The sequence below is a fragment of the Dipodomys spectabilis genome, unplaced genomic scaffold (assembly GCF_019054845.1).
Source record: "Dipodomys spectabilis isolate Male_0828 unplaced genomic scaffold, ASM1905484v1 ptg000477l, whole genome shotgun sequence".
In the NCBI taxonomy this organism is placed as follows: Eukaryota; Metazoa; Chordata; class Mammalia; order Rodentia; family Heteromyidae; genus Dipodomys; species Dipodomys spectabilis.
In genome coordinates, this window is record NW_024871154.1 from 261,714 (window position 1) to 278,270 (window position 16,557).

The 16,557-nt window shown below is 48.2% G+C and overlaps 1 protein-coding gene across 1 annotated transcript; it reads left to right on the forward strand.

Annotated features, from left to right (window-relative positions):
- The first annotated feature begins 660 nt into the window (after window positions 1-660).
- Window positions 661-14,956, forward strand: LOC122098361 (keratin, type II cytoskeletal 5-like). Its single transcript, XM_042668748.1, has 9 exons — window positions 661-1,199; window positions 4,093-4,301; window positions 6,996-7,056; window positions 8,017-8,112; window positions 10,072-10,236; window positions 10,884-11,009; window positions 12,466-12,686; window positions 13,435-13,469; window positions 14,748-14,956. Exons 1-9 carry the CDS (start codon window positions 726-728, stop codon window positions 14,954-14,956), a joined length of 1,596 nt encoding a protein of 531 aa, XP_042524682.1. The 5' UTR covers window positions 661-725.
- Window positions 14,957-16,557: the final 1,601 nt, after the last annotated feature.

The window sequence follows — 16,557 nt, forward strand, 5'->3', positions numbered from 1 at the left end:
AAAAGGGTGTGCATGTGCATGTATACACACACACACACACACACACACACACACACACACACACACACGAATGCACAACACTCCCCCCCCCCCCTCCCAAAGCCAAAACCAGCCAACGAAACAAAAATAGCTAATGTTGAAGGGTAAACAAGAAGATGGTTGCTGGATTACTGGGCAAACATTCATCAGAGCTACCTGCTCCAAAAAAAATGTTGGTAATTACTAGTTTGATCATCTACCCTCATGAAGTATGAGAATTAGCTGAAATAAGGCTTGCAGCAGACATGTCACATGGAATGACACAGATCAATCCTCAACAAACAGATTTAATTTTTCTTTAAAAAATCATGAGTCCCAGAATGGAACAGTCAGATAGCTGGGGTCCTAGTCTAGGACCTGAGACTAGAGGGGGGAGCTGTAGGGGAAAAAAGGGACTCTGGGTGATGGTGAGGCTCTTGGCACCAAGGCCTGCCCCAGGCTGGACTCCCCAGGCCTGATCCTGCCCTGGATAGGGTGTTCCACCAGTGATTAGTGGGGTAAGAAAATGGACTGTGGCCAGACATGCCATTGAGGTGAACTCAACAGAGTGGTCTTTGATGTCCTCTGACCAAGCCCAGTTCTTGCAAGGAATAAAAGACAAGGAGAATCCCAGAGAGCTAAACTGTGAAGGCTCTTCGTTCCTTAGACAGTTTTGCATCTTCGTTCTCTTGGCACCGGCTCCTACCATGGCCCAGCGATCTTCTGTGACCATTAAGTCTGGGGGCACACGGAACTTCAGTGCCTCCTCAGCCAGCCTCCTCTCAGGCTGCCGGCCAGCCTTCAGCTCGGCCTCTGTATCCCAGAGTGGGAAGTGCTTTGGAGGCAACTTTGGGGGTGGCTTTGGGACCAGGAGCCTGCACAGCATGGGGGGTAGCAAAAGAATCTCTGTCAGTGGGGGCTATCGCTCCAGTCGGGGCAGCTTTGGGGGTGCTGCCTGTGGGCTGGGTGGTATAGGATACAGAATGGGAGGAGCCTATGGTGGGTATGGATTTGGAGGTCCAGTGGTACCTGGAGCTGGGGGCATCCAAGAAGTCACGGTCAACCAGAGTCTCCTGACCCCCCTGCACCTGGAGATCGACCCTTCTCTCCAGCGGGTGCGCAAGGAAGAGAGGGAGCAGATCAAGACCCTCAACAACAAGTTCGCCTCTTTCATTGACAAGGTAAGGGGCACGTGTGGACCCCCTTTGAAAAGCAGCTGCTCTCTAAAGGTCTATGGCTTATTTGTGCTTTCCTGAGTTTTATCTGTGATTTCCCAAAACCTGCCTGCTGAGCTGGAGGCTGGGCAGTCTGCTGGTGGGGTGGGAGCAGCGAAATGTCCATCTCTAGACCCTGGAGCTCAGTGACCTATTAGAAAATCCTAATGGCCAGTGATTGTGAACTTGGCTGACAACTAGACAGCAGAGGGAATCAGTCTTGAGGGAAAGAGGGAAAAAATTAGATTCCAAGTTCATGGACATTGGCATCTGCAGCACAGTTAGTTTTAACTGTGTCTTCCCAAGATAAGGGCATCTCCTGGTGACCTACTCTTGGAACAGCTATGTCTGGGAAGTGGAAAGACAATGGATGGCACTCAGAGCACTTAACATGTATCCTTTGGTGAGCAGAAACTCGTGACTTCAGCTAAAGTCCTGCCTGAAACCTAGTGTCCTAGGAAGTCCCAGCTTGGGGAGAGACTCTATCATGTACTCTCAGCTGAGTGCGTTTGCCTGGAATGAGCAAAAGATCAAGACCAAGTCAGGTGATGGTGGCTCATATCTGTAATCTTAGCTACTTAAGAGGCTGAGATCTGAGAATCACAGTTCACAGCCAGCAGGGGCAGGAAAGTCTATGAGATTCTTCTTTCTTTCTTTCTTTTTTGAGTCCGGTCGTGGGGCCTGAACTCTGGGCCTGGGCGCTGTCCTTCAGCTCAAGGCTAGCGCTCTACCACTTGAGCCACAGCGCCACTTCCGGCTTTTTTTTCTGCTTATGTGGTGCGAGGAATCAAACCCAGGGCCTCATGCATGCAGGGCAAGCGCTCTACCACTGAGCCACCTTCCCAGCCTAAGACTCTAATTTCTAAACCACCAAAAAAAGCCAAAAGTGGAGTGGTGGCTCAAGTGGTAGAGTGCTAGCCTTGAGTAAAAAGAAGCTCAAGGACAGCGTACAGGCCCTGAGTTCAAGCTCCCGGACCAGCACCAAAAAAAAAAAAAATCAAAATTAATCTCCCAGGTTGCATTCTGGAAGATAAAGTACAGCACAGGTTCCATTTCTGCTGGGAAACCCCACCAAGCTTCTCAGATGAGTTGGGCAGATGGACAGATAAACTCACAGGCCCCTTGATTATAAAAGCTTCATCACATGAGCAGATCATTCGATGTAGAGACATAGCCAAGGACATCACAGGGACACTGGTTCTTTGGTTTTTTAGAAAGGAAAAGAAAAAAACCCTCAAGGATACATTCTCAATAGGCAGATGCTCTTCCTCTTGAGCCACACCTCTGGCCTTTTATTACTTCAGTTGTTTTCTGGACAGGGTCTCATGGTTTTCCCTGGGGATGGCCTAGTATCAAATCCTCCTACCTAGGTCTCATGAGTAGTTGGGATTGTTAGGAAAATGGAGGAGGATGGAAAAGGAATAGGCCAGACTCCATCATCAACAGGTGAGGACTGTTTATTGAGGAACAGTGCAGGGCACAGACCTTCCCACGGGTTTGGAGGTTGTGCCCGAGAGTTGGGACAGGAGCTGGGTTTTTATAGGAGGTCCGAGCAAGGAGGCAGAGGTGAAGGAAAAAGCCACTAGGTCAAGGAAGGTAGGGGCCTTTCAGTTGGGCCCACAATGGGATGTTTACAGCTGGGCTTAGGTGGATTGCCCTGCCTGAACTTCAAAGGAGTTCACACATACCTGGGATTTTGCCTGGAGTCTGTATGGGCCTGGGACAAGAGGGTGGGGGTCAATCCTCCATATTCCATCTTTAGATACATAAAATGATCAGGCCAAGAGGGGAGAGACAAGTCCTTCAGGGATTGCTGGCATGAGTCTCCTTGCCCAGCCAAAGCACTGAACCAATGCTTTTTAGCTTTGTCTCATATGTCCCTCTCTACCTAGTCTGGATGGTATCAACAGAGGTGAGATGTTCTAGGAGCCTTGCTATAAAGGGAAGGTCCTGAACCTTGTTTTTCCCTGATTAACCAGGAGGGGATGTGGGGTAGGAAGGACATGAAGCGAGGACATCTTTCTTCCTCCAACAATGAGAGAGGAAAGGAGGCACTTTCAAGACTGTCCTGAGATCTGCCATCAGTGATGGGGACACTGCCATCTCCAGAGTCATGGAAGCCCTGATCCTTTATTCTCCGGGGGAGGGGGGGGGTGGATGGCATTCCAGGCCCTCCTGTGGAGGGACTTCATGGATGGGGGTAAGATTAGGCATACTTCCCAGACTCAGGAGCAGATCCAGGCTAGGTTAAAAAAAACAAAACAAAACCAAGTTTAACAGTACACCACCACAAGACTTGAGAAAATACAGAGAGGAGAGAGATTCTTCATGGTGAGAGACACAGATGCGATTGTGCCTGGGTCTCAGCCACACATCTCAGTGACCTCTTCCAGTGCACAGGCCAATGAGTCCAGATTCTGGGTTAGGAGAGATTTTTGTCAGAAAGAAAATGAGCGCATGGAATTTTCTGCCACACACCTTCTACCCATTTAACAAAAGTCAAAATTTCATCAGTCACAAGATGGTGGAGTGCTGTTTTCTTAACTGATCCCATACTGGCATGGTTTGGTGTGTTCAAATAAAGAACCCCTAGTCCTCTCTACTTCTTCAAAACAAAACCCAAAGACCACTGTACCCACATTCACTTGTCTGTCTTCTTTGTGGACTCCTTGCAGCCAAGGAGAAGAGGAGGAGTCTAACACCTAGAATCTGAGATCATGGAGAGCCATTTGCACCATTGGTGTGGGGCAGGGCAGGGGGAGCGGGGGTGGGGGGGAAGAGAGCAGGGGCTAATATCCTGGAGAATCTCAGACACTGTTACATAGGAGCCCTCACAGTCTCTTACCTCTGACTTGAACAGGTACGGTTTCTGGAGCAGCAGAACAAAGTCCTAGAAACCAAATGGAGCCTCCTGCAAGAGCACAAAATCACCAGGACCAATCTGGAGCCCATGTTTGAAGCCTACATTACCAACCTGAGGCGGCAGCTGGACTCCCTGGGAGGAGAGCGGGGTAGGCTGGAGACAGAGCTGAAGAACATGCAGGATGTGGTAGAGGACTTCAAGAACAAGTGAGTGGGTGCTGGGCTAGCCAGAGTCCTGCCCCTGTCTCTGTGGGGAGGCCAGAGAGATAGGAGGAATGGATTCTGCTCTTCAGAAGTGCCAAGTGTAATGGGAAATGGAACACCTCAAACAGACATTTACATAGAACTTGGGACCTTATGGTCAAAAATGTTGAGGCTGCCGGGCACTGGTGGCTTACACCTGTAATCCTAGCTACTCAGGAGGCTGAGATCTGAGAACTGCAGTTCAAAGTCAGCCCGGGCAGGCTTTAACTACCAGAAAACTGGAAGTGGCACTGTGGCTCAAGTGGTAGAGTGCTAGCCTTGATCTGAAGAGCTCAGGGACAGCACCTGGGCCCAGAGTTCAAGCCCTATGACCAACAAAAAAATGTTGAGGCTTTAGGGAGAAGCAAGGGGTTCTGAGGATGATGACTAACATGGCCACCAAGAGCTGGGTGCACCCACAGCCTTTCAGACTCTGCAGGTCAGGAAAGGTAGGAGTCAATTATGCAATGTGGCAACTCACAAGTAAAACATTAGGCCTGGAGAATCCCACTCCTCACTTAGTCAATTAAATGCTCATTTGCCATGAGCATGCATGCACCCCAACCAGGAGGTATGTGGGACAGAGAAGAGGGAGACATTTGTGTGCATTCTCTCAAGACACATGGATATACACACTCACACCGACAGCCATGCACATATGCACAGATGTGCACTTATATGCACACATGCATGCACATATATGTACATACTCATGGATATGCACACTCACACCATGCACACTGGTGCATACATTCACCAGTGCACATCAGTGCAACACTCACACATGCATGGACATGCACATTATTGTACATGCTCACACGTGTGCACAGCACAGCAACACATACACATTTGCACACATGCACACCTACACGCACTCACTTATGCACACTCCCATACACACATGCACAGTTACACACAAGTGTGTATGCACACAAACTCTGCATGAAGCATGTATACTTCTGTACTAGTGGCTATCATAACTTTTTAGTTTTTATTGCTTTTTTACTCCTTTTCCTTGTTCTAACTGACTTCTAATTCTTTTGACCCTACCAAAATTAGTAACTTGGTAATTAGCCTTAGTTACAGTTTGTATAATGCAGTAAGAGCTCCAGGCTTAGTCACATTATTGAACATGGTGCCACAAATAAAACCTAAATTCCAACTCCTCAGTCAGACTAGCCATACTTCAATCACTACAAATGGGTTCTGTAGTGAATGAAAACATAGAGTGCTCCCATTGTTGCAGGAAAATTCTATCAGACAGTGCCACAGAACCTAGTCCATGGTGCTTACCAGCAAGATAACCATAAGAAAAATATTCACCTTCTTGGTCTGTTCAAGGGGATATCAGTAATGCCCACCCCATAAGGGGGGTTAAGAGCATTAAAAAAATTGTGAGAAGCACTTGCTAGGATGACTATGACTGTCACGTAGGAAGTTTCACGTAGGAAGTGTGTGTGTGTGTGTGTGTGTTGATATAGTTCCAGATGAGAGAAATGAGTGTAGATGGGTAATTTATAATATATATGCCAACACAGGGGTGACAGTGTTTCTATCTAAGAAGGCTTCCTGGAGAAGGAGTCTAAAGCTTAAGGCTGAGAGATAAGAAGGCACAGGGGAGGGATGAGGGAGGCTCTGTTAAATCATGGTGCTCCTGGTTCACCACCAGGCAGTGTTCCTGTGAGATCTAAGTCCTGTGTATCAGGGGGAGCATGAACCGAGGAAGAGAAAAGGCCGAGGTAGCTGTGAGAAGGTAGGTGAAGAAGAAACATGTTCAGATTTCCTTTTTAAAAGGAGATAACCAGGACAGTCACATTGGGTTTCCCAGAGAACATGGAGAAGGCCCAGAATCGAGAGGCTGATGATGGGAAAGATTTGCCCAGACCCACTGGGTAATAGAGACAATGGGAAAGCAGAATGATCCTGACTGCTCATGATGCACTCATGTTGTACTTTGTGGCTTGACAAGAATATACCCTGCTGCTTTATTAACTGGGACAGAATTGGAGAAGCTAAAGGACCTGGCAAGGTCACTCAGCCTGCAGGTGGAGGAGCCCAGTCCAGTGAAGGGGGTGGGATTTCCCGGTGGAGGGTGGGGTGTGGTCACAGGGAGCGAAGAGTAGATTTTCTTCTCCAAGGCTGGCAAGCAGGGGCACTGCAACATGTCCCTAGTTGAATTGCTACCTAGGGCAAATTAAAGAAGGAGGAAGAAGGGAGGAGGAAGAGGAGGAAGAGAGGTTTCCATTAACCTTAGGCTGTAGTTCAGTGTGTCTGAGAACAGTGTGTGGACAGAGAGCATGAGTTCCCCAGCCTCAGGGACTTCCAATCTCCCCAGCTCTCCCTGCTCTTCCTCTCACTACCTGTTTGAGACAGGCAAGTCTCTTTGTAAAACAGGAAGCATGCATGCTTCTTTGGGAGTCCCAGAAAGTCCAAGATATTTCAGGAAGAATCCACCTCAGAGGTGGGTCTGTTACATTGTTTTCTGCTTAGTTTGGTTTGGAGTAGGGGCTATTTGTTGATTTGGAATTTGAGGACATATATGTACAGGGTGAACATAGTCCAAGCCTGCTCTAGAAGCCTCATCCTTTATCTGTCCACCTGCAATCTCATGTTCTGACCTCACTCCCAGATAACCACTCTTCTCTGCTCTTCCTACAGGTATGAAGAGGAAATCAATCGACGCACCGCAGCAGAGAATGAGTTTGTGGTGCTCAAGAAGGTGAGGCGGCAGATGCACCCCCTGATTCCAGGCTCTCTGGAGGACACAGAGCTGCCAATTGAGCCAGTAGCATGGCTGACCAAGAGTCTAATTTGCACAAGAAATTGTGGAAACAAATTTTACTATTTTTCTTTCTTTCTTCCATTCTCTCCCTCTCTCCCTTCCTTCCTTCCTTTCTTCCTTCCTTCCTTCCTTCTTTCCTCCCTTCCTTCTTTCCTCCCTTCCTTCCTTCCTCCCTCCCTTCCTTCCTTCCTCCCTTCCTTCCTTCCTTCCTTCCTTCCTTCCTTCCTTCCTTCCTTCCTTCTTTCCCTCTCCTCTCTCTCTCTCTTTCTCTCTCTCTCTCTCTGTCTCTCTCTCTCCCCTTATTTCCCATTATTTGTGCTTGAACTCAGGGCCTGGACACTGTTCCTGAGCTTTTTTTTCCCTCAAGGCTAGCACAGGGACAATGACCAGGCCCAGAGTTCATTAAGAAAAACATCAGAAAACTGAGGCTCAGGCAGATCAAGTGGGTTGCCCAGGTTACTCAAATAATCAGAACAGATCAGGATCCAGGACTCCTATACTGAGCTGTGAATTATGGCATCAGCCTCTCCCTATACAGAGTCCAATGGAAAGATGGGGACAGGAAAGTGGGCCTTGTCCTGAACTTAGTCCCTTGGACATGGAGCCTACTTGAGCCATGCTCCTAGCCTGAGCTCAGGGGACAAGGACAGAACAGGGACCAGGCCACAGAGGTCTGGGTCTTCCTACTTGATGGGACCAACAAAGAGAGGGAAGAATATACTCTGAGACACCATTGGAGGAGGAAGAGAAGCAGCTTCTGAAAGGGATCCAGGTAGAGTAGGACACTATGGCAGACAAAGACACTGGAGCCCAGAGGCTTAGCATGGACAGTGCAGGAGGTGACGTAAGGAGATCTAGCCATGTAGCTAATGAGCAGGTGGTATATTCTGTGCCCAGGACGTGGATGCTGCCTACATGAATAAAGTAGAGCTGGAGGCCAAGATGGATGCCCTGGTGGACGAGATCAACTTCCTGAGAGCTTTCTATGAGGCGGTGAGAGGGTTTGGGGCTCCCTGGTCATGAGGGTTGGTGGGGGTGGGCAGTGCAGGGAGGGGGACACAGAAGCTGCTGGGATTTTCCTTGTCCTGCACCTAGCTGTTCATCACAGCTGCAGGTTATAATTGATGGAGTGGATGCTTTCCCTACCAGGGAGAAAAATGAGATGCTCTGGGGGTAACTGGCAGATCAGAAAAGGTAAAATAACAAACAAACAGCTGCTTTGCCCACTAGGACCAAGTGCTGGATAAAGAGAGGCAAAGCATCCAAATGCATGTAGTTCCATAGAACTATCTGAGACACCTGGCTCCCTCAGCCCAGCCCCACCCAGCCTAACCCAACCGGCAGCTCTTCCCAGACGACCAACCGCAGAGTGAAACGATTATGCAAATCCAGTGGCAATTTGTGAGCCTTGCAGGTGCTTCTGTGAGTGCCTGGTACAGCAGCCTGTTTGCCTTGAGGATGCTCAGTGTACAGGGACAGAACTGAACATACACAATGAAGCTCCTAAATTCCTAGGTCTTTCACGGTAGTTGTGAAGACAGGCAAAGATAATGATTCCATTTCTGCTGTGATGAGGGCAATGAAGAAAGCTGACAACAGAGATAGAAAAGACAGCTGTGTATGTGTGTGTGTGACATGTGACAAGAAATCTGAAGGAATTTAGGCCGTGAGTCAAGAAGACATGAGGCACAAGAGTGGTAATACTAGTATTGTTCCTCCTTTCCCCCTTCCCCACCCAGGCAGCATGGTTAGTATGGTGAGGGGAGGGGTAGAATGAGGAGATAGGACAGTGGTATGGGGGTAGGATGTAGGTTGGATTGCGTACCTCCAGATGGGAGAGGTGATGTGCCCATAGAGTTAGTTATGGTTAGTGCCAAACTGAATTCTGGCATGTTACTTCAGGACCAGGTATGGTGGTTCTGACTCCTTGGGTGGGCTCAGTGAACAACTCACAACCCATAGGGAGGGAAAAATGGCTTCTTTATCCTGCATACCCTCTTCACTGTGATCATCAGTGTGACACTGACTAATTCTGTGGTGGTCCTCTACCCAGCAGGCCCATTTTCTAAGACCTTGCAGGAAGAAATTACCTGGGAGAAGGAAACTGTAGGAAATGGACCAACCAGTTCCTAATAAGGAGGGCCAAAGGATACTCTGACTTTGATCATTCCCAGTCTCCATAGCATTAAATGCTCTGGCCATTCTGTTAACCTGCTAGGATGAAGCTAGGGGGTCAGAATGTTGCATCTCAACTGAGCTTCTGGGCAGGGGAGGCTCCTGCTGCCGATCTAAGGTTATATTTGAGAACCACTCCTTGGGTAACTCTGAAAAGAGATCACACAAATTAATCATAGGTTTGCTGTTAAAAAAAATCTATCTTGTCTGAGCATGACTTCATCACAGAAGTTGCTCAAGCCCAGAATGGTGATTAGCTACTCTGAGACTCAGAGCACACCATCTAAACTGGTTCAACCTTTAGTCTGGGGCCCTTCCTTTTCCCATCCCAGATGAACAGAGAACACTGAAGTTAGGGGGCTGGGGAACAGGATGGGATGTTGCAGATCTGTGCCGCTCCTCTGGACAAATCATGTCCTTACTTGGTGTGAGGGGCTGAGCTTTCTTAGAGTGAGACATCGTAGCACTGACTGTTGCCATGATGTGTTCCCTTGGCAGAATGTCAGTAGCTTCTGGATAATTCTGGCTTTCATTACCTGTACTACTGCTCTCCTGGGTAGATGAGCTGATGATACAGGGTAACTGCAAAATAATGTTCTTTTATGGGCTTCTCAGGCCAAAGCATTAAGCTCTACTCCAACAGTGCAAAAGCCTACCTGCCAGGGCCTGTTCTGGATGGGTCACTGTCTCCAAATACATATATGTGTTATGCACACACACACACACACACACACACACTTGCCGTTCCTTCACTCTCCCCTTTGGTCCTGACCACAGGAGCTGGCTCAGCTTCAGGCTCAGATCTCTGAGACTTCTGTCGTCCTCTCCATGGACAACAACCGCAACCTGGACCTGGACAGCATCATTGCAGAGGTCAAATCTCAGTACGAGGACATTGCCAACCGTAGTCGGGCTGAAGCTGAGTCCTGGTACCAGACCAAGGTGAGACATCAAGGTCAAATTAACTAAACCAGCCCAGAGACCAGACCAGGCACCTCAGGAGCTAGGGGAAGAGGCAGGCACGGGCAAATGATCTGTCACTCTGCCATGATGGATGGCACACACTCATTGCTCTATATCTGACAACCAGGTACAACTGGACACTTCCAGCCATCAGTACCAGAAAGAGGAAGAGAGGCTGGGAGGTCAGGAAGATGGGCTAGTGCTTTCTAAAGCACTAGACTGGAGCTAAGGCTCTGAGAGGCAAAGGCTCAATATAGTTACAGAATGAGATTTCCTGGTTAGAGCAATCACTAAGTTGCAAGTCACAGAGGGTGATGAATTCAGTATCTAGACAATTACAAAGGAGTTTCCTGATCGGGGATTGTGAAAAGGATGAGTCTCCTGCTGATTTGGGAGGGTGAGATACATAGAATGGAGGGAAAGGGAACACAGGCCAGGCCCAGGAAAAGGGGGGAAACAAGAGACAATAAGGATGAATTTGACAGGATGGAGAATGGCAAAGCCAAGATTCTCCAAGTAGCACATCCAAAGCCTGAAGGGCCCTAGTGATACCCAGCCTTCTTTCCCCTGGCTGCCTATTCCCACCTGCTGAGCATATCCCCTACTCCTTCCTTCCATCCTTCCAGTATGAGGAGCTGCAGCGATCTGCTGGCCGGCATGGGGATGACCTACGCACCACCAGGACAGAGATCTCGGAGCTGAATCGAGCCATACAGAGGCTGCGCTCTGAGATTGAAAACCTGAAGAAGCAGGTACAGCTGAGTTCCCCAAGGTCATCCAATCCCTTCCCCCATCTTAGGTCCAGACCTGGTCTGGGCCTAACTTAGCTTAATACAAGAGAAATCTCTCTGACAGTGAATTTGTGTGCCCTTCCAAGAGTGACCCTTTTTTCTAGAGCCCCAGAAGGTCACAGTTGGCCTGCTTTAATTACCCACTGTTCAGAGAAGGCCAACATGGAAGGACCTCAGAAAACCCCCTTCTCCATCCTGATGAGGGCTAAATTATCCAAGAGGGACAGAAGTGATTATTTATTTATTCATTTATTTATTATTTTTTATGTCAGTGCTGGAGCTTGCGTGCTATCACTGACCTTTGTTGTCTAAGGCTTGCACTCTACCGCTTGAGCCACAGCACTACTTCTGGTTTTCTGGTGGTTAGTTGGCGATGAGAGTCTCATGGACTTTTCTGCCCAGGATTGTCTCTGAACCATGATCCTTAGATCTTAGCGTCCTGAGTAGCTAGGATTGCAGGTGTGAGCCACAGGAATATAGTGAGCAATTTCTTTTCTCCCTTTTTTTAAAGCTTTAATTTTATTGTCAAGGTGATGTACATAGGAGTTACAGTTACATATGTAAGGTAATGAGTACATTTCTTATCAAACTTGCTCCTCCCTCCCTCATTTTTCTCCCACTTTCCCTTCCTCCCAATCCCCTTCTCCCAAGTTGTACAGTTCATTTCCAGCATATTGTCTTGTGACTATGCTGTTGCATGGTTCACCCTTTGGTCTTTGTCTCAGCATTTTGTTGTTTTCCTTTCCTTCCTTAATTCAGATAACTATATATACCCAGGGTACCAAAATCAAATACAATGACAACAGGGTATAAACCACAGGGGAAAAAAACACAAAAGAAAAAAGATATTATTGGAAAGACTTGGGGAAAAAAGCATATTAATTGAAGTAAGCCAGACCCAAAGAAACATAGATCTCATGGTTTCTCTCATTTGTAATAATTAGTATATGTCTAGGATAGTCCTAGCAGATGAGCAGAATAGCTCAATAGCTATGTACATAGGACCATATAAGATGAGGCTAAGCAAAATGAACTCCAAGACATGGAAATGAGGTTTTTTTGTTCTTTAAAAAAATACGATGTACCAGCCCTGTGCATGAAATCCATTTCAGAGAATTCTTTGTATTTTAACCTAAAATCCACATCTTTCTGCCTTCTCTGTGAGAAGTGTCACAAACTCTTTTTTGTTGTTGTTGGTGGTGGTCATGGGGCCTGAACTCTGGGCCTTGGCGCTGTCGCTCAGCTCTTCAGCTCAAGGCTAGTGCTCTACCACTCGAGCCACAGAGCCACTTCTGGCTTTTTCTGCTTATGTGGTACTGAGGAATCAAACCCAGGGCCTTATGCATGCAAGGCAAGCACTGTACCACTGAGCCACCTTCCTAGCCCCAGTGTCACAAACTCTTATCTCTGCTGGCAGTGTGCCTCACTCCAGGCGTCCATTGCTGATGCTGAGCAACGCGGGGAGCTGGCCCTCAAGGATGCCAAGAATAAGCTGGCAGAGCTGGAGGAGGCCCTGCAGAAGGCCAAGCAGGACATGGCACGACAACTCAAAGAATACCAGGAGCTGATGAACGTCAAACTGGCACTGGATATTGAGATTGCCACCTACAGGAAGCTGCTGGAGGGCGAAGAGTGCAGGTGGGCTACCTTCTGCTCCCACCATGGCCCAAATTGTTGTCACCAGAGAATGATAGCATTCCCAAGGTCACAGGAGCCCACAGGGCTCCAGTCAGGCCTCTGGGTAGAAAGTCCAGAGTTAGAAACAGGTGGGAATGTGGCTGATCCTTTAGAGGCTCTCTCTGGTCACAACTCTCCCCACAACTCCCACTGCACTCAGAGCAGTGCCAGGGTCAAAGTTCAGGAATTGCCGGTTGTGACCTCTGGAAAGCCAGGGCTCATGAAGTCCTCTCCCCAGAGATGCTGGCAATCTGATGTATCTTTCCTTCTGGTGGGGTGCTAGGATTTTAACTCAGGCCCTCACAGTCGCTAGGCTGTCATTCTATTATTATCGTTGTATGTGTTGTTTATTTTTGAGATAGGATCTCCCTTGATGCCAATTCATTGCTGGGATGACAGACATGTGCTAGCATACCTAGCCATTAGTTGAGATTGAGCTCATGAATTTTAATTCCCTGGCTGGCCCTGAACCATGATCCTTAGATATTGGCTTCCTAAGTAGCTAGGATTACAGGAATTTTTCTGTGTATCTTGACTTGTGCTCTGCTGTACATTTCCCCTCACATAATTTGCATAGTATTGTAAAGCTGATGAGTGTGATACTGGTTAGGCACATACACAGTTGTACTTGACACTGCCCATACAAAGAACACAGGGTTCTCTAACTTCCCAACAATAACATATCTTCTTCTCTCCCTGCATGCCACAGACTCACAGGAGAAGGCGTTGGAGCTGTGAATATCTGTAAGTAAATGTCTTGGGAGGATAGAAAATCCAGAAGTAACATGGGATCCAGTAGAATCACTAATAAGGATGCACTAAAGGAATCACTAATAGAATGGCTAATAAGGGACACAGATGTCATGAAAGTCCTCTTAGGGGTTCTCTGTAGACCTCTTCTTTGGCCCATCTTCTCAGAGGGGTCAAGAGTAAACTCAGGACAAGAACATTCACTGTCCCTAAGCGGGGAGCAGGTGTTGAGCTCAGTGACTTCCTTTCCTTCTGGAATGATCTCTTAGGGAACTCCATTGGAATGTGACTCCATCCTAACCCCAAAGATCCTTCATGGGATCAGACTACTCCAACAGCCTGGAGGCCCTAGTTAGAGTACCCGACTTTCTCAGCTAACCTGGCAGCTGAGAATTCACACTAACAGGAGGCTATGAAGCAGGTTAAACACCACCTTTAGAACTGAAGCAAATGAATTGGACAAGTAGAACAGATACTGGCATGGAATAGCCCCAACTGACCACCAGGAGGAGAGCAGGAGGAATAATCCTAGTGTATCTTCCCACCCCAGGCTGGGAAGGACTTAGGGAAAGCCTGGCATCTGAGGTAGCACAATGGAGTGTTGAATTCTGGGCATACATGTGAACACTTTCGGCCCCAAGTGGATCAGACTAGCAATAGGAGCAGGAAAGTTTCTCAAACCCTCAGGAAAGGTCAGGCAAAGGCTCCGAGTGTTGACAGGCCGGGAGTACTGCCTCCCAGGGAGCAAACACCTCAGGGAGCCAATGTTAGAGAGTTGCCTCTCTATGTTAACACTGAAGGAAGGCTCATCAGGACAGCCTTTGGACCTGTTTCAACATGGGAGTCGATGTTCCCTTCTTTAAATCTGAAACTTTCTATTCCATCCAACATAAGAGGCCACTGGTAGACAGGAGCTTAAAGCCCTGCTTTCTGGCAGGCATGATCTTGGACATATCAGCTGATCTCCTTGTACTTCCATCTTTCATTCTCTACAGTGTGGGGGGAGGGGGTCGGTGTCATAATGGCATCCCCTTGGGCCCGTTGGGATCAATGTGGTTATAGCTGTGGCAGTCACAAAGCCCTAAGGCAGTTTGTGACAGGTGTATGCATTCAGGCCAACCCCTGGGCCTTGCTGTCTCAGAGCTGACTGCTGTCCTAGGCTCCTGGGGGAGACAGGGTTGCCTGGAGCCAGATGCCGTGGGAGGGATCAGGGTACCTAAGGAACCAGTGGTGCCTGAGTACATGCTCATTGTGTCCTTCTTTTCTCTGCAGCTGTGGTCTCATCCTCCGGGGGCACGGGCTACAGTGGTGGTGGCGGCCTCTGTGTGGGTGGGGGTGGCTACAGTGGTGGCAGCGGCCTCTGCTACAGTGGCGGGAGCAGCGGCTTCAGCTCCACTAGTGGCCGCAGTGTCAGTGGCAGCAGCTCTAGCATGCGTATCATCTCCAAGACGTCGTCCACCAAGAAGAGTTACAGAAGCTAAGGGGCCTGCCTGGCTTGCCTGCCACCCCTACCCCGATGCCATGAGTTTCCCTAGCCCTGAGGCCTGATGCTTTGCCAACACCCCATGTGCAAAATTCATAGCAGGAGGCATGGGGCATATAAGTGGCCTGCAGTTTTTAAGATTGTCTCGGTCAGCCTCTTTGCCTCTAGACAGATTCCCTGCAGAAGTACTCCACCTGGTCCTGATCTCAGAACCCTCCTGGGTTCATTCCTACCCACACTGACTAGACTGCTTTCTGCTAGGATTTTTCCCTCAAGGGACTGGGCATAGAGTCTTTCTCTTCCTGTCTGATTCCTGAAACCACAAAATGTCCTTTTTGCTCAGCCCTACACAGGGGCCTTAGAATTGCCCTCAGTGCCCTTCAGGGAAGTCAAAGGCAATCGAAGAAGACCAAACACTTCCTATGGGCCCTCAGACCAGGAAAGATGGCTGTCAACCTTGCCTTACACATTCTCTCTTCCCTTCCTGTGTTGTCCTTACCCCAGGCAATTTCCCTGACAGTCCCCGCCAACAGAATGTTTGAAGCCATCCTCTTCAAAATACTATCAACTCTTAGTCAGGAGTGGTAGTGCATGCTTGTAATCCCAGGATTACAGGAGGCAAAGGCAGAAGAGAGGGTTCAAGGACAAGAAGCACAAAATTAGTGAGACTGTCAGAAACAAAGAGGAGGGGCGGTAGGGTTATGACTGGAGACACAGAGTGCTTGTTCAAGGCTTTGGGTTGAATCCTCAATAGCTCCAAAACAGTAATTAAAAAAAAAATCAGCTCTCGATTATTCATACTAGAATGGAGTAATTTTATCAAAAACTCTAAAGTTGCTGGGAGCCTGTGTCTCACACATATAATCCTAGCTATTAGGAGGCTGAGGTCTGAAGATTACAGTTTAAAGTCAGTGGAGGCAGAAAAATCCATGAGACTCTTATCTCTACTTAGCCACCCAAAAGCCAAAGTAGAGTTGCGACTCAAATGTCAACCTTGAGCAAAATGCTAAGGGACAGTGCCTAGACCCCAGTACTGTCACACACACACACACACACACACACACACACACACACACACACACACATTCTCCAGACCTTTGGCTGTATCAACTAGTAAGTCATAGCCAAGTTCCTCCCCAAATCAGCCTTATTGAAATCCTAATCCTAACAGAAATGTCCTGAAGGTGGGAGGTGGAAGTCAGATTCCAGTTGGGAGTGTGGGGAGGAAACTGAACCCCAAAATATATGCAGAGAAAGAAGTTAATCATCCCGTGTGAAGAGCTACTGCAGGCCTCTGGATTCTCCAGAATGCTCCAAGCTCCAATCTCTTTCACTTTCCTTTGTGCTATTTGCATCTCTCTTCTGGAAAGTTCTTTTTCTGTTTCTCTTGCCCCTTTCCACCTACTCGCTGGCTCTTGCTTCACTTTCTATTCATGCTCGGTCACTATTGCCTCTCCGGTCTCTTAGGGCCCACCTTTCCTCTGCGCTCTTCATTCCTTCCTTCTCTTTCTCTCCAATATTTCCTGCTTCTTCTCCTCTTCTCCCAGCTTCTGAAGTTCCTCTGTACTGTGGGGCTTCACCTGTGCCCAGACGGTACTA